This window comes from Pelophylax lessonae, assembly GCF_965119305.1.
Source record: "Pelophylax lessonae genome assembly, chromosome: 13".
Classification (NCBI taxonomy): domain Eukaryota; kingdom Metazoa; phylum Chordata; class Amphibia; order Anura; family Ranidae; genus Pelophylax; species Pelophylax lessonae.
In genome coordinates, this window is record NC_138780.1 from 18,095,935 (window position 1) to 18,120,197 (window position 24,263).

The window sequence follows — 24,263 nt, forward strand, 5'->3', positions numbered from 1 at the left end:
TGTTAAATAGAGGGCTGCTGTGGTGGTATTTTAAATCCATGTTAAGAATTTCAAGAAATTAATTTGGAAGGAAAATGATAGCGACGGTATAAACAAATTGTTGAGAATTGTAGGGGAAATGGGTGTTTTATTATAGGGAAGCGACTTATTCCTGCAGCCAGCAGAGCTAGGAAATGCAGCCCCCTATTGCCACTGAAGGACAAGGGACCCTTAGAAGGAACAATTACAGTCTTGTAGTCTAGACACAGTAAGTTTTTGCCTTCCACTGATGGATCCCTCTGTTGAGCAAATCTCAGTAAGGATTCCCTACTTGAACCTGTACTCAAGAACGAACACCAGTTACCCTGACAATCCTACTAAACTGAACGTGGAGATTGTAAAACAGGCCATGACATATATTTTGTGCTTAAAATAGTAATATTTCCTCTGCAGCCACGACAATGGCCACATGGTATCTTCTAAAAGGGCTTGGGAGGCTAACATTCAGGAGAACTGACCAATCAGTGCTTTTGCCTTTGTACCAATCCTCCCCATTTCCAAAGACCATGTGACCATCACCATTGCAGTTGTAACGCTTTCTTTTTCAGTTTTGCTTCCGCGACCTCCTCCTCTGCCATTGAATATCTACTACAAATATGGCAACTTTAACAAGAATACTTATTTCCTGTGTATATATACGGTAGTTCTATAGTTCGTAGGGTTGAAAAAAGACGCAGGTCCATCTGGTTCAAGCGGTATATGTTCCCTCCTGACCCTACATTGGCAAGAGGACAACCCCTGGATTAAGTCCTATCAAATTCAAGGAGAAGTCCCACAGCTTGTATATTATGCTGACTAAGGGTGATATCCAAATGTTCTTTTTATTTATTAACACTCTACGGATACCACCCCCTAAGGAAGAGAATTCTAAATTCCCAGTAAAAACCTCTCTTGCAATTTCAGATTAAACATCTTTTTCTTTAATTTTTAAATTGTGGCCGTGTGTCCTCTTGAGAGATTTTAGAGTAGACAAGTTATTACAATTAATATAATCACCTTTATAAATTTGTACATTGTCAGCTTACTCTTCCTTAAGCACCTCATCTCCAGAGCTAATAATTGTAATATTTGTAATCATTCCTCATAACAGGTTCTCCAACCCTCTTAAATATCCCCCAAAATAACCCTCCAAAAATATCCTTTCTGTGGATTGGTGACCAAATCTGAACTTCATATACAAGATAAGGCTTATCTAGGGGCAGAGTTTTTGTAAATATTGTGGTATATTGTGACTGCATGGCCAAATCCTGGACTCTGGATAGGGGTTCTCCTGACACCCCGATAGGAGCCCAACTGACTCCTGAAACGAGACCTCCTGTCTCCTGGCTGGGGCACCTCTGACCCCTGGGTGAGACCTCCTGTCTCCAATATGGGAGCTGTCCTCAAACTAGGAGCTCTGTTCTATCCCCAAGCTTGAGTATATAATGACCCTGCACACCTGTGTACTCAGACAGGTTGCAGACAACTGTCAAAATACAGACCCAGAAACATAGAAACATAGAATGTGTCGGCAGATGAGAACCATTTGGCCCATCTAGTCTGCCCAATATATCGGAATCCTATGAATAGTCCCTAGCCCTATCTTATATGAAGGAAAGCCTTATGCCTATCCCATGCATGCAACCCAGGATTGAAGGTTCCAATCCAGAACCACAAAATCTGGAGAAAACCAAAAACACAGCTTTCTCCACTCAGAAACCATATTCCGGAACCTCGACTTAACCCTAATTACCCATATTCTCCTCTGTTTTCACAGTGACAAGGTCTCCCTCTGTCACAATATATAGTAAAAAAAGAGAAGAACCATTTCCTATTAATTGCATTTCTAGCATCGTTGGAGAGTTCTCTTAGCTTTACACCTTCATGGAACACAGTCCATCTCCCTCTCTGCTCTCCTCCTTTACTTTACGCAGGCAATGCGGCCCACTGCCCCCTGACAATCTTTTTTTGCTGGGGAGGAAGGGAGGAAGGAAGTTAGGTCGGGGGCACGGCCACAGCAGCAGGGGAGGGGGGGGAGACGAGCATGTGCAGTGTTTCTGACTCCTACCACCATGACCACTTCAAATCACTGAAGTGGTCATGGTGGTTAGAGTGTTCCTTTATTGTCTCTCAGAAGAAGTAAACCTCTGTATACTGATTCCATTTAATTTGATCATCCTCTAGTTGTGTTAAATTAGTCCAGGGGGCGCAGCAGCATTTTATTACATGCCTTAACTATAGTCTATATTTTATATGCGGCCCGAGAAAATTTCTCTACACTCATTGTGGCCCAGAGAGGCCAAAAGGTTGGACACCCATGACTTACACCCTATGGCTTTCCCTATGGTTCTCCTTTGCAAAATTACCCCTGCGTGCTTGTCTCCTTCATTGTCAGGCTATGCCTCCACTAGAGTACAAACACTCTGGAGTTATTGTACCGGCAGGACATGATGGTAGCGTATTATCCTGATTTTGAGACAGAATACATTTCCTATGGTACAGTATATTTGCATGGTATCAGTAAAGTATGGTGGCTTGGTTTGTGCACAGGCTCAATGTATTGAGTAACATGTAGGAAATAGAATTACCTCACAAAGGTGGCTGTGCAAGCAAAATAATTATTTTCTATGAGGCTATAGAAAACATGACTCCCAGTTTGGCAATAAATCAATTTGAAGCCATTTCAATGGTCATGTGATTACTGTATACCGTACTAATACAAGGGAGCACGCTATTATATTTGCTCTCACCATATCTTACATTAGAATAATTTGCACAAAATGTCCATTAAGGGAACACTCTTACTCTGTGTAAGTCATTTGCTGGCAGCAGTCTTTCAGTAAGGGTGCCAACTGCACTGTTTGCTCTGTCTGGTATGTGATATATGGTAAGAAAAATAGGGCACAGCAATCAAAGACAAATATGAAAAACAAACTAAAATTATTTTTATGTTAATAAAATTTTAGACACAAAATAAGCACTCAATGAAAATATATGGCGATGCCCCTTTAAACTTGTCATTGCAGTTCTATTGCCTCCTCTCATCTGTATGTTTCACCATTCTGAACAGAAAATTCTCTTTACATTGTCCATTGTACCTTGGACTTATAAAATCTATTTGGATGTAATAGAATTAAAAGGGTTTCTTATCATCTTGCTAATATGAGTTAGTTTAATTTCTTCCCCTGACAAATATAATAAGAAACCTGACTGAGGAATCAGCTTTGCCCGGGGGGGATATCTGGACTATGACAAAATGGTGCCTGTAGATTAAACAAATGGCAGGGGTATACATCCCTATTCCTAATACCTGACAGTTGTGCTAAGTGATGATTTCATATATTAACCCCCTTGCCGCTTCCTTGTAACTTGAAGCTTGTTAGGCCAACATAGAGCAGTGACTGATGAACCAAACCTTGTCCAACCATGTCAAGCCTCAACGTTTAGCCCTTCCTGGCAATAGCAATATACAGCATGGGTGTAAATTGGTAATAATAATTCAAGATAATTTGAGTCATTAGATTTAAAATTAAAGTGTGAGTTAACTAAAAAAGTGATATTTTAGTTATGGGTGGAGCCTGTTGGGCTTAGTCAGCCCTTGGCTTCCTATGGGTCTTGGATGCTCCAACAGCGAGATCTCCTTGCCAAAATTCACAACTACATTTCTGACCACCTACGAGTTTTGGTGCCCCCCGCCCACCTCAGCTTTCAAATTGGAAACTACAGTATGATTCAGTGGGGTTCCTAAGGGTCATAAGAAGCCAGGGAATGATTCAGACTCAGCACCCACACATAAATGAAATATGATAGTTCTGTAAAACATGTTATGATTAATTCTTGACCTTCTAGATAAAGTACATTTATAGAATGCAATGCCTAGCAATATACATTATGATCAGGGATTTACCATTATCATAAGATCAGACTTTTCCAACTGATCTAAAACTTTGTTATTCTGCATTTAGCAGTAACATTATTTTATAATTAAAGTAGGTTGCAATTATAGCTTGGTAATGAGTGTAGTAGACCACCAGTGCAGCTCGAAGATGCTCCAATCTACAATCTTAGGTCATTTTAATAAAAGATATATTATGGCTCATTTCCACTGAGCGGTACGGTACGGTTCGGGTAAGTACGGTACTGTTTCCATTGTGAATGGTACCCTAATTCCGAACCGTACCGTACCACTTTTTTGGGACCCTTTCGTTGGGGTACCAAGCACATTAGTACCATACCAACAGGGTGGAGCTGCACTCTGCAGAACTTTGATTGGTTGACAGAGAATCGTCTATCACAGCTTTCCTGCTACACCACGCCTATCAAGAAAGGGTACTATTGGCAGTGGAAACGCAAGGTGTACCGTTCCGAACCGTACCGTACTGAACCGTACCGTACTGAACCGTACCGTTCTGAACCGAACCACTCAGTGGAAACGAGGCATTATATTTCTATATGAGTTGCAACAAAGAAAGAATTCAGACTTTACTGGCATAACAAGGAGCAAAACAAAAAGTATATAAAAATATACATGTAATTACATAGTATATTGTGGTTAAAACATTACCAAACTATCTTTATAAAAACAAGCCAAATTAATGTTTACTGTGCATATGGGCAAGCAGTTTTCATGAAAAGTACAATATCGTGCACTACATGGCAGAATTGCTTGACCTTGAACATATTTGTAAATTCCTCATGGGTCAACGTGTTTCTCTTTCAAGCTTCATCAGGACTCATGAAGAGGTTATAAAACCTATATAAAAAATGATAAGACATAGAACATTACGTCATGCACATGCATTAACATGTTGTGGCTAGGATCAGACACAGACAGACACAACATGTTAATGCATGAACATGAGGTAATGATGTGCTATGTCTTATTTTTTTTTAGATAGGTATTATAACCTGTGACAGGAGTCACTTTGGCTGGGGGGCTTGTGGAACCCAGATTGAGAGGTCAGGCAACTCCTCGTCCAGCTTCCCCCGCCCCTCTTATGTGTAAGCCACCCTGTGTCTATTAGGGGCACAGGGTGACCAAGAACCTCAGTTGGGTCTGCACTAATCAGACTCGCTGTACAACCACACCGGACTCAGCATTTCTTGTTACCCCGGCTATCCTGGGTTCTATATGTGTGGTTTGTGTTGAAAGAGTGAAGGGCCTCTTTCACTTGGGACAATAATATTTCTGGACAATGTCCCTCAAGAGATATATAGAGATAGACAATTTGACTTTTCAGATTGCTAAAATATTGTTGGATTGTCTCACAGACCTGTGCTAGATAGTGGGGTGGGGTTTGTTATTGTTAAGTACCTGTATTCCATTGTTCTGTTTTCTATCTGCCTTTAAGATCATCCTATTATGGGATGTATATGTGTATGTGGATTGGCTACTAAGGGGGAGGGGGGATTGTCCCACAGTTTATATCTCTTTGTGCCTGTGTTTGAATAAACAGTTAATTCTGGTTCACTCCAAAACTTGTACTGTCAAGTTCTTGGGGTAACTATAGCCAGATTCACAGGTCTCGTTTTCCAGAGCTTAGAAAGCAGCTTCTTGGCGGAGATACCCAGTTGTCACATAACCTATTCATGAGTCCTGATGAAGCTTGAATGAGAAATGCGTTGCCCCATGAGGAATTTACATATATGTTCAAGGTCAGGCAATTCTGCCGTGTAGTGCATGATATTTTACTTTTCATGATAACTACTTGCCTATATGCACAGTAAACATTAATTTGGCTTGTTTATATTAAACTATTTTGGTAATGTTTTCAATCCCAATATACTATGTATTAAAATTTATATATATATTTTTTTTGGTGGCCCGTACGGGGAACGAAAAATGTATATTTTTATATGCTTTTTGTTGTGCACCTTGTTATTCCAGTAAAGTCCGACTTCTTTCTTAGTTGCAATTCTTATAATATTTGGTGTCAATTAGTGCTTTTTGTATAAATATATTTCCATATGGGCTGTATAAAAAAGAGAGCACGTTTATGATTTTTTTGGGTTACACATTAAGGGCAAAAGTAGTATGTGATCTCATTTTTCATTATTGCTGTATTGTGCAGGTGGGGGAAATAGCACTTATGGGAACCCCATTGAGACTGTGGAAGACAACACGTTTGGGGTGAGTTTATGTGTTTGCAATTTGTTGCATGATGAACAGTAAAAATTATCTCTTCTCAGCTAATTGTGCTCCCGGCTATGTTGTCTCTAAACACAGGAGCAGGTTTTCTCTTTACAACTGTTTCCATGGTGCCTTTGACAATATTCTGTGCCAGTGTTCTATGGTTGGCTGTCCTAATGGCTTGTCGGAAGGCCAAAATATAAATAAGAACAATATTACTTACACAGCATTGATAAAATAAGTAAGATTGGTTTATAAACATTTGCATCCTGGAGATGGTATAAAACCTTCATCTGCTTCTAGAGACAAGAATTAAGGGAATTACACATGATTGTGGTACAAATATTGAAGACAATATTGAAGCTTAAACACAAGGAGCCCAAATTCACTAAATGGAAGTACTTAATACACATGTATCAAATGCAAGGCCCGCGGGCCATTTCATGTGGCCTTCGCACTTCTCCTGCACCTGGGCCACCCCTTTTGTCTCCACTCCCACCTTGTCTCAGCAGTCATCAGCTGAGAGGAGGACAAAACTCCACCTACAGATTTCGAGCCTCTCTGTGCAGCCGCAGCACCCCTTCGTCTCCACCTCCCCTGGTCTCAGCAACTAGCAGACTCTAGCCCTCCTCTGGTCCTATTACAGACCCTGCACTTAATGCTTCCCAGCTCGGCCTCCTGCTTCTTCCCAGCAGCAGCACAAGGTAAAGGGAGTGCACTGTGACGCAGCACCCCCTGGTCTCCGCCTCCCCTGGTCTCAGCATTTAGCAGCCCCCGGCAGCAGACTCCAGCCCTCTTCTGGTCCTATTACACACCCTGCACTTTATGCTTCCCAGCTCGGCCTCCTGCTTCTTCCCGGCAGCAGCACAAGGTAAAGGGGATGAACTGTGATGTACTGGAGGGTGGGGACTCTTGACTTCTGATGGTGGGGGGATTCTTGACATCTGATGCAAGGGGGTTGGGCTGCTCTGGACATCCAACCTCCAACCTCCCCCCCAAAATATTCCTTGCATGTTACCTTATCAATAAACACCTGGCCCTACAACTTCCCCACACCTGCATCAAGATCATTGGTTGACATCTGTGCACCCGGGTACAGATGGGGATCAAAGTGCAGCCTACCACGTGAGGCCCCATCCCACTAGTGACTACACTTCATCAGAATCCGCATCTCCCTTGTCCCCGCTGTGAGTGCAGGGATCTGTGATAGCCACCGAGAGGAAAGCTGTCCTTATAAATACAGAAGGCTTCTGTGTCTATAAGTGGCAGTGGTGAGCTGGGAGCAGAGGGCAAGAGCCAGAGGCGGCAGGATGGAGTCTCGCCATGTTCTGGCTAAAAAAAAAGCACTGGTTGTGAGGGCCACATGAAATGGCTTGGAGGACAGCATTTGGCCCGCGGGCATTGTGTTTGGCACGTGCATACTAGAGGAGGAATGGAGTCAAGCTTTGAAAGCACACTTTGGAAAGGAACCACAAATTCACTTTATTGTTCAATACATGACAGCAAACTGGCAAGACAGACTTGACCTCCAATGGAACAGATCTTGTCTGGTTTGCACATCATATTTTTTGAGCATGCATTAATGTTTCATGAAGTGGTCATTTTAAATAGAAAAAGTACAGCCTGGAGTTCCTCTATCATAAAATCTCTGGGTTCTAATTCAATCACACCTTAAGGAACCACAAGAGCTGTTATAAGCAATTATCCCATCACATGTAATTTAAGTCCATTTAACAACGTGTTAATTTGTTGGTCATTAGTTAAAAAAAAAAAAAAAAATCAGGTCTAAGGGGAAAGCAAAACCACTAAGTGATATTCAGTAAATACTGGTTTTCTGCAGAAGAAATGTAAAATAAGGTCTTATGGGGTCTCTGATAAACCGAAATCATATTAAAATTTACAAGCAGGGTTTTTGCCAAGAAACTAAGCCTGTTTTTCTCCGATCGTGTTGCACTTTTGATCTCCACCCAAATAAAGACACAAATTCCATATGAGAATTTAAAGGGATACTATAGACCTGGTAATTAATTCTATAAACTTAAGAGGCTGATTTGTAAGAAATAATGTAAATGATCTTGTAAAATTAGTGTTTTTAATTTTGACCTAAAAAACTGAGTTTTAACCACTTTACCACTAGAGGATTTTGCTGTCTTACGTCTGGGCCACTTTTTGCGATTCGGCGCTGTGCGAATTTACCTGACAATTGCGCGGTCGTGCGACGCCATACCCAAACGAAATTTATGTCCTTTTTTTCCCACAAACAGAACTTTCTTTTGGTGGTATTTGATCACCTGTGCGATTTTTACTTTTTGCGCTATAAACAAAAAAAGAGCGTAAATTTAGAAAAAACAACAATATTTTTCACATTTTTTTATATGAAATTCCTCCCAAAAAAATGTAAAAATCAAAATTTTTTAAAATTTTTGGTCAATTTGTTTTCTGCTACCTATGTTTGGTAAAAAAATTCACAAAAAGCGTATTTTGATTGGTTTGCGCAAAAGTTATTGCGTTTACTAACAAAGAGAAAGATTTCTGTCATTTTTGGTGTTTTTTTTTTAACGCGTAATGGCGGCGATCTGCGATTTTTTTTGCGGGACTGCGACATTGCGGTGGACAGATCGGACCCTTGACTGACATTTTTGACACTTTTGGGGTTACCAGTGACATTACTGCAGTAATCAGTGCTACATATATGCACTGTTACTGTAAAAATGACACTGGCAGGGAAGGGGTTAATTTTATTGGAGAGGGAGGGTTTAATGTATGCCTGGTGCTTACTGACGTGTGTGGGGGGAGGTGACTATGTGACACAAGGAAAGATGCAATCTGACCCTGCCTGTCACTTAGGAGATCCGCCCGCTTGAGAAAGGGGAGTGTCTGATGACGTAGCTCTACGTCGTCAGACGATAACGAGCCACTCTGCCGCAGTAATATTACTGCAGGCAGACATAAAGTGGTTAAAGCAGCGATACTCACCCTTTTCCTGGTGTTGTCGCATGCTTGTAGGCAGGTGCAGTCTACTTTCTCCACTGTAGGTGGTACTCGGCCACAGCAGTAGGAAAGAAAGTCAAGAGGAATTTGGTTCCTCTAATGTTTCCTGGGTCATTGAGGAAGCTATCGGATTGGATGCTGCCACCCCATGTGACTCTGGCAGCCATCTTGGGTCAGGCAGAGGCTATTTAAGGCCCTGGGCATGGAAGAGAAAGGTAAAAGGGAACTGGATTCGGGCTTTAATAAAGCAAACTAAATTTGGCCATACACTCACTGCAGGCTGAACAAAGAAAATCTAACTCTTCTATCCATGCTATACAGCACTAATGGATGAATCTTTTGCTGTCCCTGTTGTACAGTAGCTGCATTTGAGTGCATGCAGTCACGCTATTCACCCAAAAAAGTTCTGTCCAGCTCCTTCAGTTTTTCCATGCAAGGATGTCAGGCAGGAGGGTGAAGGGAGGGCAACCCACTGAGCAAACTTTGACCGGCTCATTGGTGTCATGCTTATATCTAAAGCCGGTGGTCAGACACTACAGCTGGCTTCTGTGTTTTTCACCTATAGCAGCCCCCTTTCCCATAAGGCAAGCAGGCCTATCACTACTGAGTTGCCTCCAGGACTTATACGCAATGCCATAGTGCCTGGCTACCACGCCAGGGCATGCGCAAACTGAGGAAAACAAACAGGTACTTGCGGCAGAGAGGCAGAGGGGTTTAATGACTGTCCAGGTACAAGGCAGGCAAGGTTCAGAATAGTCAGAGTCAAAATCTGAAGTCAAAAGGCAGGCAGATTTCAGAGAGTAGTCGGTATCCGAACCGAGGTCATCAACAAGGTAATCCAATCTAGCAGATCAGGGCAAACAAACAGGTAGCTTGATTAAGTATTACACATGCTATCACAAGTATGAGACTGCAGGCTTGGCTGGCTTAAATCAGGTGTGGTCTCCACCCAGAGACTGACCACAATAATCACCTTGCAGGTGGACAGACAGATAAAAAGAATGCCACAGCCAAAAACAGAATGCTAGAATGAAGAGCAGTAGCGCTAGATGCTCCGGACAATTTGCCAATGGACAAAAATTGTATGGCCTGCTTAGCGTATACTAATAACCCATTTCATCCAGTAGGATGTAACCTTTTTTTTTTTCACAGGTTAGTGAAAAATTACACTTGACTAGTTGATGTCGAACATGTCTCCATTTAGGCACATGTTTCAGTAGTGATCTTTTTACTGCTATCAATTCTCCAAGGACAAGATTGCCAAATGAACTGTGAGAATGCTCACCTGCTCCTATGGCATCACATCCTTGTTGGCCAAACCAGTGCAATGTGACTCTGTTGTTATTTCTTCAATGGCCATTGAGATTTTACAGTTTCTTGGCCTTGACCTGTAGCAGCAGGTGAGTATTCTCACGGTTCCGTCAGCAACTTGCCAGCAACAGAATCGCCAATGGGACATGGCCCTTACAAACCCGTGTTATCATATTAGTTTACACATTTTCCAGATGATTGTGCAGCTGTGAGCAGCTCCAATTAACTGTTTATCCTGTGTGACTTAACATTTAGCAAGTGATAATGCCTAGGAATTGAAGGAGAACAGGATCACTAAGCAGATTGTGTTTCCCATCAGGTCTCTGTGGCTGTGGGACTGGCCGTCTTCGCCTGTTTCTTCCTTCTACTCCTGTTGCTTGTGCTCAACAAGTGCGGAAGACATTCGAAGTTTGGAATCAATCGTAAGTTTGTTTCATAAACATCATATACAGTATGTGCATTTCATCATTTAAAAACCAAAAAAAACTAAAAAGAACCTTTTAAAATCATTCTTCTTAGCTGTTAATATGACTACTATGCTAACCTTTTGCTGTCTTGAATCTCAGCTGTGTGGCCGCTGGAATATAATTTTGATATACCCTAATATAAAAAAGAAATAAAATCAAATAATTCAGTGCCAAAAACATGAATATGTGAAAAAAACGTGTATTCTGAAATGTGCCACAAATAAATGATATTACAAATCGGAGTCCAAAGACATTCAAATGAAGAAATCTTCCACCAATCCAGGAGATCCTCTCTGTGCATGGTGATGGAGTGCCACCACTTTTTACATAGTGAACACTCACCAGCTGATAAGCTGTAATTAATACAGCAATAACAGCATGTTTCACAAACACAGCTTGGACAATACGTGTTGGGCAGAGTCTCAGTGCTGACGTCACATTGCTGCACAACCCTTCCCAGGATATATGTGTGCCATTTCCGGAAAAGCTTTTTAGCAGCAGCAAAATTCAGTTCCCACTTTACTAGATGAAGCTCACCAAAGAGCCGACAAGGGCCAGTGATGTAGTATTTTTATTAAAATGATGTTTATACACAATACAGGATAAAAGCCAGCCAGGTAAATTAGAAAAGAAATGCAAGGAACTCACATAGAGAGCAGCTGGCGACCCGGGTCATACAGTTGCATGACATCAGCACTGAGACTGTCCCAACGTGTTTCGTCCAATCTGTGTTTGTGAAACATGCTGTGATCACAGCATGATTCACAAACACAGATTCGACAATACGCATTGGGCGGAGTCTCAGTACTGACGTCACATCGCTGCACAACCCTTCCCAGGATATATGTGTATCAATTTCAGAATAGCCTTTTAGCAGCAGCAAAATTCAGTTCCCACTTTACTAGATGAAGCTCCCCAAAGAGCCGACAAGGGTCGGTGATGTAGTATTTTTATTAAAATTATGTTTATACACAATACCGGATAAAAGGCAGCCAGGTAAATTAGAAAAGAAATGCAAGAAACTCACATAGATAGCGGCTGGCGACCCAGGTCGTACAGTTGCATGACATCAGCACTGAGAATGCCCCAACGTGTTTCGTCCAATCTGTGTTTGTGAAACATGCTGTGATCACAACAGGGTTAAAAAAAACAGATTGGACAATATGCGTTGGGCGGAGTCTCAGTGCTGACATCACATCGCTGCCCAACCTTTACCAGGATATATGTGTACCAATTCCAGAAAAGTCTTTTAGCAGCAGCAAAATTCAGTTCCCACTTTAATAGATGAAGCTTACCAAAGAGCCGACAAGGGCCGGTGATGTCGTATTTTTATTAAAATTATGTTTATACACAATACAGGATAAAAGCCATCCAGGTAAATTAAAAAAGAAATGCAAGGAACTCACATAGGGAACCGCTGGCGACCCGGGTCGTACAGTTGCATGACATCAGCACTGAGACTCTGTCCCAACGTGTTTCGTCCAATCTGTGTTTGTGAAACATGCTGTGACCACAGCATGTTTCAGAAAAACAGATTGGAGAATACACCTTGGGAGGAGTCTCAGTGCTGACGTCACATTGCTGCACAACCCTTCCCAGGATATATGTGTACCAATTCCAGAAAAGTCTTTTAGCAGCAGCAAAATTCAGTTCCCACTTTAATAGATGAAGCTCACCAAAGAGTCGACAAGGGCCGGTGATGTAGTATTTTTATTAAAAGTATGTTTATACAAAATACAGGATAAAAGCCAGTCAGGTAAATTAGAAAAGAAATGCAAGTAACTCACATAGAGTGCGGCTGGCGACACAGGTTGTACAGTTGCGTGACATCAGCACTGAGAATGCCCCAAAGTGTTTCATCCAATCTGTGTTTGTGAAACATGCCGTGATCACAACAGGGTTCAAAAAAACAGATTGGACAATACGCGTTGGGCGGAGTCTCAGTGCTGATGTCACATCGCTGCACAACCCCTCCCAGGATATAAGTGTACCAATTTCGAAATAGCCTTTTAGCAGCAGCAAAATTCAGTTCCCACTTTAATAGATGAAGCTCACCAAGGAGCCAAGAAGGACCGGTGATAGTGTAGTATTTTTATTAAAACTATATTTATACACAATACAGGATAAAAGCCAGCCAGGCCAATTAGAAAAGAAATGCAAGGAACTCACATAGGGAACCGCTGGCAACCCGGGTCGTACAGTTGCATGACATCAGCACTGAGACTCTGTCCCAACGTGTTTCGTCCAATCTGTGTTTGTGAAACATGCTTTGATACTTTAGGGCTTATGGTCTGGTTAGTGTTCATTTTATTAAAGGCTGGCACTTGGTTATGTCCATGCAGAGGATCTGCTGGATTGGTGGAAGATCTCTTAATTTTAATGACTGTTATGCTGCTTTCTCAGAAAAAGCAGAGTGATGATCCACCCAGTGTGCTTCTGCTTCAACACTGTCCAGTCACAGGCTGGGGCAGGTCCTAGACCAGGTTGTTTTGCTTACTTGCAATGTAATTTGCAGAGAGGGCTTGGGGAGTGCAAGCATCGAATGTGCTGTCTGGATCACTGTCTAAATATTATACATTTTTTAGTAAGACTTCATAGAATTTAACCATGTATTTAGATGCCTTTTTGGAATTCAATTTTAATCTGTATCTTGGCCATGCATTTGTTGTTGCTAACATGTTGATGATCATAACCTCAACCTATGCTGCTTTTAAAATGATTTCTTATTTCTGTTGTATCTCCAGTATATTAAGCACCCCTGGGTCTCTATACCTTTCTAATTCAAAGCAAAGGGCTTTTGTATTTCCTTTTCCTTTCACCTTGGCCTTCTACAAGACTGTGGAATCAATATATATCAATGGAAGGCAGGATGTCATAAAACTGAAGATACAGGGAATTGATGACTATAATTTAAGCTGAACACAAGTAATATATCTCATAACAATAGAAGCTATAGTAATGCAATTCATAGAGATAGGTAACATCAGTTAGGCCAGCCATACATTGCCAACATTTACTGTTCAGTCATTGCTAGGGGTAATTGGATAGCACGGTACTAGGGTACTCTATACTGCAGAGAACAGCCCTCAAGTACTGATATGAGTGTTGTTTTCTGTAGGGGCTATCCAAAATCTCTTTCCTGAACTCCGCACCATCAGTGGTCTACCATCCAGTCTAGCTGGAGCTCTCCATGCCACATACGATTAGATAAAATGTCCCACATTCTCCAATCTCAGGGCCATTGCAGTGGGCATTGAACTAGTATCCCACACCCGATCCTGAAAGGACATGATGAGCTTCAGTCCTGACAAAGTCAGACATGTCTACACTCTACACCACCACTCTGTGCCCTTTCTATAACTAAAAATCCCACTCTCCACCTCACGGGTCCTTGCATAGGAAATATCTTCTCAAAACTGGCAAGTCTAGACCAGATAATGGTTACACATTGTGCTCTTTATTTAAAGAGATTTTGGTACAAATCCAAAAAAGTGGTTAATTTCTTTAGTAATACGAGCAGTATTACAGCTCATCCTTATTTAATGGTGTAAACAAAAAAAATGTCTTCATGGTTCGGGTTATAGTTAAACGAAGGAGAGACTTTGCCTCTGATGAAAAGTCTAGTGTGCTGGAGGATTAACCCACTGAGAGGCTTGCCAGTAGAGACACCACCTGGGAAGGTTTCCCCAATAAGCGCAAGTGACCACACTAGAGATACTGTAGGTGGTTAATATCCAGGGTGAGTGTACATCTATGTGGGACACTTGGACTGAGGACAAGTGGAGCACCTGTCTGTCTTCGAGCATGAGCACTTTATGAAATTATTATTATTATTATAATAAAGGATTTATATAGCGCCAACAGTTTGCACAGCGCTTTACAATGTGAGGGAAGACAATACAGTTACAATACAATCCCATACAGGAGGAATCAGAGGGCCCTGCTCGTTAGAGCTTACAATCTAGAAGGAGGGTCAAGTGAAACAAAAGGCAATAACTGTGGGGGATGGGCTGATTGAGAAAATTGAAGTATAATTGTTAGGCGTGGGTAGGATAGTCTTCTTTGAAGAGGAGGGTTTTCAGGTATCGTCTAAAAGCTAATAGAGTAGGAGATAAACAGGACAGATTGGGGTAAGGAGTTCCATAGGATTGGAGAGGCTCTGGAAAAGTCCTGGAGGTGAGCATGGGAGGAGATGATGAGGGAGCTAGAGAGCAGGAGGTTTTGAGAGGAACGAGAGTGATTAGGTTGGTATTTTGAGACTAGGCTAGTGATGTAGCTGGGGGCTAAGCTGTGGATGGCTTTGTAAGATGTTATTAGTATTTTGAATTTAATTCGTTGGGTGATTGGAAGCCAGTGGAGGGCTTGACAGAGAGGAGCAGCGGACACTGAGCGATTGGTAAGGTGGATGAGTCTGGCGGCAGCATTCATGATGGATTGAAGGGGAGATGTAGAGGTAAGACAATGAGAAGGGAATTGCAATAGTCGAGGCGCGAGATGATCAGGGAGTGAACTAAGAACATTGTTGTGTCATTGGTTAGAAAGGGGCATATTTTGGAGATGTTGCGGAGGTTGAGGCGGCAAGATTTGGACAGTGATTGGATGTGGGGCTTGAAGGAGAATTCAGAGTCCAGGAAAAACATCACTATGGGACTTTTCATTTTTTATTTTGAGTCATTATAAGGATTGATGTTGTATTTCGATTAGGCACTTAGCGCAGTGTAATTTTGCACATGTTTTTGCAGTACAGAATATCACTGTTCAGACGAACAATTAGACCACAAAACATGCATAGTACAACCAGCAGCACAGAACATACAAATATATAAAGAGCAAGTGCCTCAACACATAACCGAAGCTGTGTGGTGTGCCAAGGAGTTTTCGGCAGTTAGCAATAAATATCGAATTCCAGAATATTTTATTCATTTTTCAAGTAGAAAAAACCTTTATAGAAGGTGAACAATAGTGTGGAAAGTAACAGCAAGAGAAGGTAAAAACTAAGGCCAGCCATATGCAGTTTGAATCTTGGCCAGATCAGCAAGAACCGGATGATATTTGAGTCATCATGGGCAGACTTAATGTACCAAGTTGATAGTTCGATCAACTTGGGTACAACAAGCCTCCCGGATTTTACATATGATTATCGGCAGCGGTTGGTATAGCCACTAGCAATAATCACTGTCTTCTCCTGATGGGGGCAGCTTCCCCCCACCCCTCTGCCGGTAGAATACAATGGCTCAGTGGGGTGGATTCTCCTGTCAACACTGTCTGTGTTGAAGGTAGAATCAATGGGTTGCAGGAAAGAAATTTGCTCCATGTATGGCCTGCCTTAGAAAGGAGGAGGGGGGTGTAAGAGGTGGGAGATATGAAGAGAGTAGAGAGGAAAGAAGTGGGAGACGGAGGTTATACGGGAAGTGCAAGGCAGCAGGGGTCGGGTTAAATAAATCATGTCCCTTTCGAATAGTTCCATCTACCAAAGAAGAGTGGATAATGTTGTATAGGAAAGAGGAAAGGAGGACATATTAAGACTAACAGTCATGAGGAATCTGGTCTCTGTAAAAAAAGTAAGGAGTCCACATATTCCAATATTTATCCTCTTGTTCCTTCTGGATCATGGCGAGACTTTCCATTTCCACAATTTCAGCAATCCTTGCCCGCCAATAAGCTATTGTTGGGGGCTTGTATTTTTCCATAATGCTGGAATGCAAGCCTTGGCTGCTGTGAGCAAATGTTTGGGTAATTAACTTTTACATTTTTTTGTTGGATAACAGAGTGTCATTTAAAAGGCACTCAACCGCATTGTCGTTAAGGGATACTCCCGTTAAGGTCTTAATTGTGTATTCCACCTTATCCCAGAAGTCCTTCAATCTCAGGCATTCCCAAAATATATCAATAAGAGTCCCCTCATACTCCCGACGGCACCAGCAGGTGTTGGGTACCTGGAGCAGTTTTGCAGGAGTTCTGTACCAGCGCATGAGGACCTTATATACCCCCTCCTGGTATGTCTTTGTCAGGGAGGCCTTGTGAGCGAAGCAAAGGAATCATTCCCTGTGGGCTTGCGAGAAAGAGGCGTTAAAGTGGAGTTCCGGCCTATAGTGATTCCTGGAGTGCTCGCTATGCTGATCAACAATTGGACATTTTCAATTTTTTTCGGGGGTCCCTTACTTTATTTTCAGGGCATTTTTGATTGTACTTCCTCCTTCTCTCCCCTCTGTGGCCACGGCCACCGACATCACTTCCACCTTTGCATTGCATCCTGGGAGCTGTTTGTCATCACTCCCAGGAGGCTGGAATCAGGAAGAACTCCCCGAACACTCCCTGGAATCAGGAAGAAGGACACAACAGATTACACTGCTGCTTCAGATGCCCACATCCATGATGGCCGCGCTCAGACAGCGTTTTTAACCTCCCTGGCGGTATGATTCTTTTGGATTTTAGGTGCTGAAAGCGGTACCATTATTTTGCATGTAATTCTTGTGAATGAGCAGCCCAAACCAACTGTATACATTTATTATATATATTTTATATATATATATATGTATACAGTTGGTTTGGGCTGCTCATTCACAAGAATTACGTATATATATATATATATATACGTATATATGTGTATATATATATATGTATACATATATATATATATATATACATATATATACGTATATATATATATATATATATATATATATATATACTATATATATATATATATATATATATATATATATATATATATATATACATAAAAAGTACAGTAAAACTGCAGGAAAGGGCACTGGGGGGCAATGTAATGTGATTTTTTTTTATTTTGAATAGTATCAGTGTGTTTGGTGTGTTTCACATTTGAATTTGCCGCCGGTTCCACCCCGCGGCGAACGTCACGTCGCCAGAGACGGAAGCCGGGGCTCGCAGACGATCGGGAGGAAGCTCCGCCGCCGCATACCGCCCGCAGTCTTCGCTGGATCCCGGAGAAAAGGTAAGTAAAACCTCTACCAGGATCCAGCGATCTTCCTAGCGGTACCCCGAGTGTGGCTCGGGGTTACCGCTTTTGGCTCTAAAATCTAACCCCGAGTCACGTACGATTTTGACTAAAATCCAATACTGTACACCTTGTAAGTATGAGAATAGCGGTTCTGTAAAGAGCGATGGATTAATATTATTAGGGATATTTTTAGTTAAAAAAGGTATTTGAGGCCGGAACTCCACGTTAAGGTCACTTTCTCAACGCTGTATAAAAGTGAGATCTGGCATAGCATCCAAGTCAATCAATAGGGCATAGAAGGTAGATAGGGAGTGAGAAAGCAGCCTTCCATCCAAGTAAGTTTGTTCAAATTGCGTCCTCAATTCCATCCAAGTAAGTTTGCGTAGCACGTGGTGCTATGCCGGTAGGGACCGAAGATATGCACTAAATTGAGGAAATCAAGCTCAGAATGGAATTGAGATTAAATCACAGGAAGATTTCTGCATAAGAGAGTGGTGTTCTAGTGGTGTGGGCAGTGGAAAATGTAAAGATTCCTTCTCATATCTTGCAGGTACCCTTGTTTCTCAAAGTTGAATGTCATGATTGGGGCGCTTTACCAGGCAGGCAACTAGCATAGGAGAATTCAGTATCAGCAGGCCATTATTTTCCAGCCAAGGTTATCTTTATATGGACATTCAGTGGTAGTGCATTGTTGTAAAACTCACTCGTATAGGACTCACACAAGCCTAGAAAAGAGCTTAATGTAAGAGGTAAGAAAAATGAGCATAAAAAGGTTAAGCTGAGGTTGTCCAAATAATGTGTCTCAAATGACGTGACAACCGCTTCCACCGTAAAATGATTTCTGCTATTCTCCGTATTTGTTAAATAAACACACATCAGCAAATTTCCCCTCTTCACAATGCTCTGTTAGCAGCTGTGGTGTGCCGGCTAACTAGATAAAAACTGTGCAAATAGATTCTGGGGAATTTTCACTCTGAAAATTGAAATACTGCAGCTAAAACAATTATTTCTTCAAAACGGTAATTCCACCTGTAATTATTATTTTAATGTAAAAAAATACAAAATAAAGAAAAAGTGGGACTTTAACGATGCCAATGTGGAAGGGATGGTCACAATTCAAGCACAATATTTTATAAAAAAAAAAAAAAAACATATTTATTGAATCAAAAGCATAAAAGAGACTTTACATATATGAAGTAAAAACATTTGTAGATGCATGCTCCCTGTGGGAACGCGGATACATAGGTACCAAGTTGGTAACAGTGGTCTCTGTTAGGGCACAGTCTAAAGGTCCCCAGTAAGCCAACACATTTCACACTAAGGCTTCCTCAGGGCCGAAGAGACCAAAAAGACCGACATTCTATGAGAGATACATACAAGAACATATTATACCAACTATACATACAGTATATCTCATCAATTATATCACATGTGAAAAGTAATATCATGTTACTGTATCATAGATTTTACTAATATAAATGGAGCAAGAAAAGAACACTCAACGCTATGGACCACAATTCTTACTCCCCCAGCGCTAAATGATATTGATAATAAATAAAATTATATTAAATACAACCTCAAAAAACGGTCACAGCTGCTGCTATAAAACAGATCAATAAACAGGAGGTGCAATAGAATCACTCTTATTGTAAATGAATAAATCTAAAACACTAGCAGCGCTATATTATGCATGTCAGAAATAAATGCATATAGATAGAATAAACCAGGGCTTTTTTTCAGCAGGAACACGGGGGAACGCAGTTCCGTCACCTCTAGTAATGAATGTATGAGGTGCTGGGGTGGGCTGAAGGGTCTACTGATGCTGGCTGCTGGAGGGTCTATTGTAGCTGGAGGGGATCCATTTTTGCACGGGGGGATCTATTGTTGCTTTGGAAGTCTATTGTTATTGGTGGAGGATCTATTGTTGGTGGGGTGGGCCTTATGTTGCTGTGGGGTCAGTTTTTCCTGTGAGAGTTCTACTGTTGAAGGAGGGGTCTGTTGATGCTGGCTGTGGGGAGATTTGTTGTTGCTGCCGGGGGTCTATTTTTGTTCTGGGTAATTTGTTTTTGTTGAGGGTAGTCTATTTCATTTTTTTTTTTGGGGGGGGGGGGATCTATTGTTGATGTAGGGTCTATAATTGTTGCTAGCTGCAGGGGATCTATTTTCCTGCTTTTCTTGTTCTCATTAACAAATTACATACAAATTACTTGCCACAAAAAAAGTTATACTTGGTTCTGTATTCTCCATAAAGGGTAGTACTGGGAGATGGGTAAGGGGTGGAACGAAGGAGTGTTCCTCGGAGGTGGGTAGGGGCGGAGAAAAGGGGTGACTCAGAAAGGGAGAGTTCCTGCACCTATTCTTTGAGAAAAAAAAACCTGGAATAAACCAATATAAAAGGACCACTTGCAGGCACATGAAAGTCCCAACTGAAAAATATTCACAGTCCAGTCTGGATGTATATCTTAAAGGAGAGAGGGTGTGAAGGATTCCTAAACTCCCCTTAAACCTCCACCAACAAGACGTGCTCCCCGTCAAAATGGACACTCACCAGACTGCTGTAAAGGACACGCCTGTAAATCTCAGAAAAATCCTCTTTCTCTGGGCATCATATCAGCTACACTGCGGTTCCAAAATCGAATCCAACCTCCATATAAATTCCACTCACAAATGCCGTGTCATGGAACAAACAGAAATAGAACGGGGACACATAGCGTAACTCCGTACAGTTTATTGAATAACATAAAGATAAAAACACTGTCCCCCGCTCCCATCCAAATCCTACTTACAGAGGTGAATGTAATGCAGGCATAACAAATGCATCTGGCACGCTGTAAATCCACCGCTGCTGTCCGTGATGCTTGGTACCGTGGCTTGTAGCGTGGCTTGGCGTAGCGTCTAACGTAACTATGGCGACCACGCACTTACGCCCTGACGCGTTTCGTCATTACGGACTTCAACTGAGTGCCCAATTCAACTGAGACTGAGATATTACTAACCCCACAAAATCAGAGGCAAGGCAAACACATGTCCCAGGGCAGGCATGGGGACCATGTACGTCAGGGACAATTATCTAATTTAGAAACTGTGTCGAAGATAAAATCACCATTAAAACTCAGCCGGGCTGGAGAGTATAAATATCAAGGCATCAAATCACTCAGTGGAGTAATAGAATACCCTTCCAGGGCCACAGTATCTAACATCCACAGAAGGATCTTATCCTTTGAAGTTATCGTTATTATTGGAGACCTAGAATTTAAAACAAAAACACAAAGAAAGAAGGCGATGTGGGGGGATCATCATAGGACCACACATGGCATGGTAATGTAAATGGGTACAAAACATTTTTTTAGGTAAAGTTGATCCAGGGAATATCCGATCGCCTCTCGGGGGATCAGGAAGGAATTTTTTCCCCCTGCTGTAGCAAATTGGATCATGCTTTGCTGTTTTCGCCTTCCTCTGGATCAACAGCGGGTATAGGATTGTGTATATGGGATTGTATGGTAGGGTTTTCAATACTGTTTTTTTTTTTTTATGATTGAACCGGATGGACTTGTGTCTTTTTTCAACCTGACTAACTATGTAACTATGTAACTATATGTACTAATGTTTGTTAGCAGAACCCACACACACCTCAAACACTCTGCACTAAGATGAAACGTGGATCCTGCTATTGTAAACCTTCCATGAAAATGTTATCTTCCCGGCTGTCCTTGACTTCCATATATGGAGATAGCGTTACCTATTTCTGCCCACCCTTTGAGTTAAAGAAACCTTGTCCCATGAGTAAAATGTATCAAGAAAATATATCTGTAAAGAGGAGAGGGAATACTTAATTTTCCCACAGTCTATGCCCCTGAACTCTGCTTTGATCCTGAGAAATAATTACCAGAGATCCACCGGGAAACTGACACTTCTGGGAATATTAATCTCTTGGGTTCCCTGCAGCTCCCATTGGTTCCTCCTGTTAAAACTTCCAAGAGTGTTGATCTTCTAGGTCCTCAGCCTTCACTGGTTCCTCCTGCTGACAGTTCCAGGAGTTGTGGTCTCTTGGGTTCCCTGCAGCTCCTTCACTGGTTCCTCCTGCTGACAGTTCCAGGAGTTGTGGTCTCTTGGCTTCCCTGCAGCTCCTTCACTGGTTCCTTCCGATGATACTTTCAAGAATGTTAATCTCCTAGGTCATCTGCAGCTTTCATTGGTTTCTCCTGCTGACATTTCCAGGAATGTCAATTCCCTGGTTCCCTACAGCTCTTTCACTGGTTAGCCCTGTTTACATTTCCAGGAGCTTTGATCTCCTGGGTTCCCCGCAGTTCTCATTGGTTCCTCCTGCTAATACTTCCAGGGGTGTCAATCTCATAGACCCTTTTCAACTTTCACATGGTTCCTCCTGCTGACACTTCCAGGAGTTTTGGTCTCTTGGGTTCCCCACAGCTCTTTCGCTGGTTCCTTTCAATGTCACTTTTAAGAGTTTTGATCTCCTCCTAGGTCTTCACACAGCTTTCATTGGTTCCTCCTGCTGACATTCTGCTGGGTTTCCTACAGCTTGCTTAACACATTTTACTTATGTAAAAAGGTTGCTTTAAGGTACAGTGCCTTGCGAAAGTATTCGGCCCCCTTGAACTTTTTGACCTTTTGCCACATTTCAGGCTTCAACCATAAAGATATAAAACTGTAATTTTTTGTGAAGAATCAACAACAAGTGGGACACAATCATAAAGTGGAACGAAATTTATTGGATATTTCAAACTTTTTTAACAAATAAAAAACTGAAAAATTGGACGTGCAAAATTATTCAGCCCCCTTAAGTTAATACTTTGTAGCGCCACCTTTTGCTGCGATTACAGCTGTAAGTCGCTTGGGGTATGTCTCTATCAGTTTTGCACATCGAGAGACTGAAATTTTTGCCCATTCCTCCTTGCAAAACAACTCGAGCTCAGTGAGGTTGGATGGAGAGCGTTTTTGAACAGCAGTTTTCAGTTCTTTCCACAGATTCTCGATTGGATTCAGGTCTGGACTTTGACTTGGCCATTCTAACACCTGGATATGTTTATTTGTGAACCATTCCATTGTAGATTTTGCTTTATGTTTTGGATCATTGTCTTGTTGGAAGACAAATCTCCGTCCCAGTCTCAGGTCTTTTGCAGACTCCATCAGGTTTTCTTCCAGAATGGTCCTGTATTTGGCTCCATCCATCTTCCCATCAATTTTAACCATCTTCCCTGTCCCTGCTGAAGAAAAGCAGGCCCAAACCATGATGCTGCCACCACCATGTTTGACAGTGGGGATGGTGTGTTCAGGGTGAGGAGCTGTGTTGCTTTTACGCCAAACATAAAGTTTTGCATTGTTGCCAAAAAGTTCGATTTTGGTTTCATCTGACCAGAGCACCTTCTTCCACAGGTTTGGTGTGTCACCCAGGTGGCTTGTGGCAAACTTTAAACAACACTTTTTATGGATATCTTTAAGAAATGGCTTTCTTCTTGCCACTCTTCCATAAAGGCCAGATTTGTGCAGTATACGACTGATTGTTGTCCTATGGACAGAGTCTCCCACCTCAGCTGTAGATCTCTGCAGTTCATACAGAGTGATCATGGGCCTCTTGGCTGCATCTCTGATCAGTCTTCTCCTTGTATGAGCTGAAAGTTTAGAGGGACGGCCAGGTCTTCGTAGATTTGCAGTGGTCTGATACTCCTTCCATTTCAATATTATCGCTTGCACAGTGCTCCTTGGGATGTTTGAAGCTTGGGAAATCTTTTTGTATCCAAATCCAGCGTTAAACTTCTCCACAACAGTATCTCGGACCCGCCTGGTGTGTTCCTTAGACGGACCTCTGAGACTATCACAGTGCGGGTGCATTTATACGGAGACTTGATTACACACAGGGGGATTCTATTTATCATCATTAGTCATTTAGGTCAACATGGGATCATTCAGAGATCCTCACTGAACTTCTGGAGAGAGTTTGCTGCACTGAAAGTAAAGGGGCTGAATAATTTTGCACGCCCAATTTTTCAGTTTTTTATTTGTTAACAAAGTTTGAAATATCCAATAAATTTCGTTCCACTTCATGATTGTGTCCCACTTGTTGTTGATTCTTCACAAAAAATTTCAGTTTTATATCTTTATGTTTGAAGCCTGAAATGAGGCACAAGGTCGAAAAGTTCAAGGGGGCCGAATACTTTCGTAAGGCACTGTAAATAGAGAAAATACAGGCTTCCACTGCTTACCTCATTTGGTAGGTAGAACATCTCCCATATACTGTAAGTATTTTTTTCTGTGTATTTAGCTGTTGGTCTGGAGTTCATATTCAAAGCTTCAAAAAAAGCATGACCAAAACATCACAAAAGCATAAAATACTAATCAAAAAAGCATG

The 24,263-nt window shown here is 41.8% G+C and overlaps 1 protein-coding gene across 1 annotated transcript in view; it reads left to right on the forward strand.

Annotated features, from left to right (window-relative positions):
• The window catches only part of NTRK1 (neurotrophic receptor tyrosine kinase 1), a 157,631-nt gene that overhangs the window by 98,440 nt on the left and 34,928 nt on the right, over window positions 1–24,263 (forward strand). Inside the window, exons 10-11 of the mRNA XM_082275725.1 lie at window positions 6,090–6,148; window positions 10,770–10,872. Of these exons, the coding sequence (XP_082131851.1) occupies window positions 6,090–6,148; window positions 10,770–10,872 (162 nt within the window). The remainder of the gene's footprint in view (window positions 1–6,089; window positions 6,149–10,769; window positions 10,873–24,263) is intronic.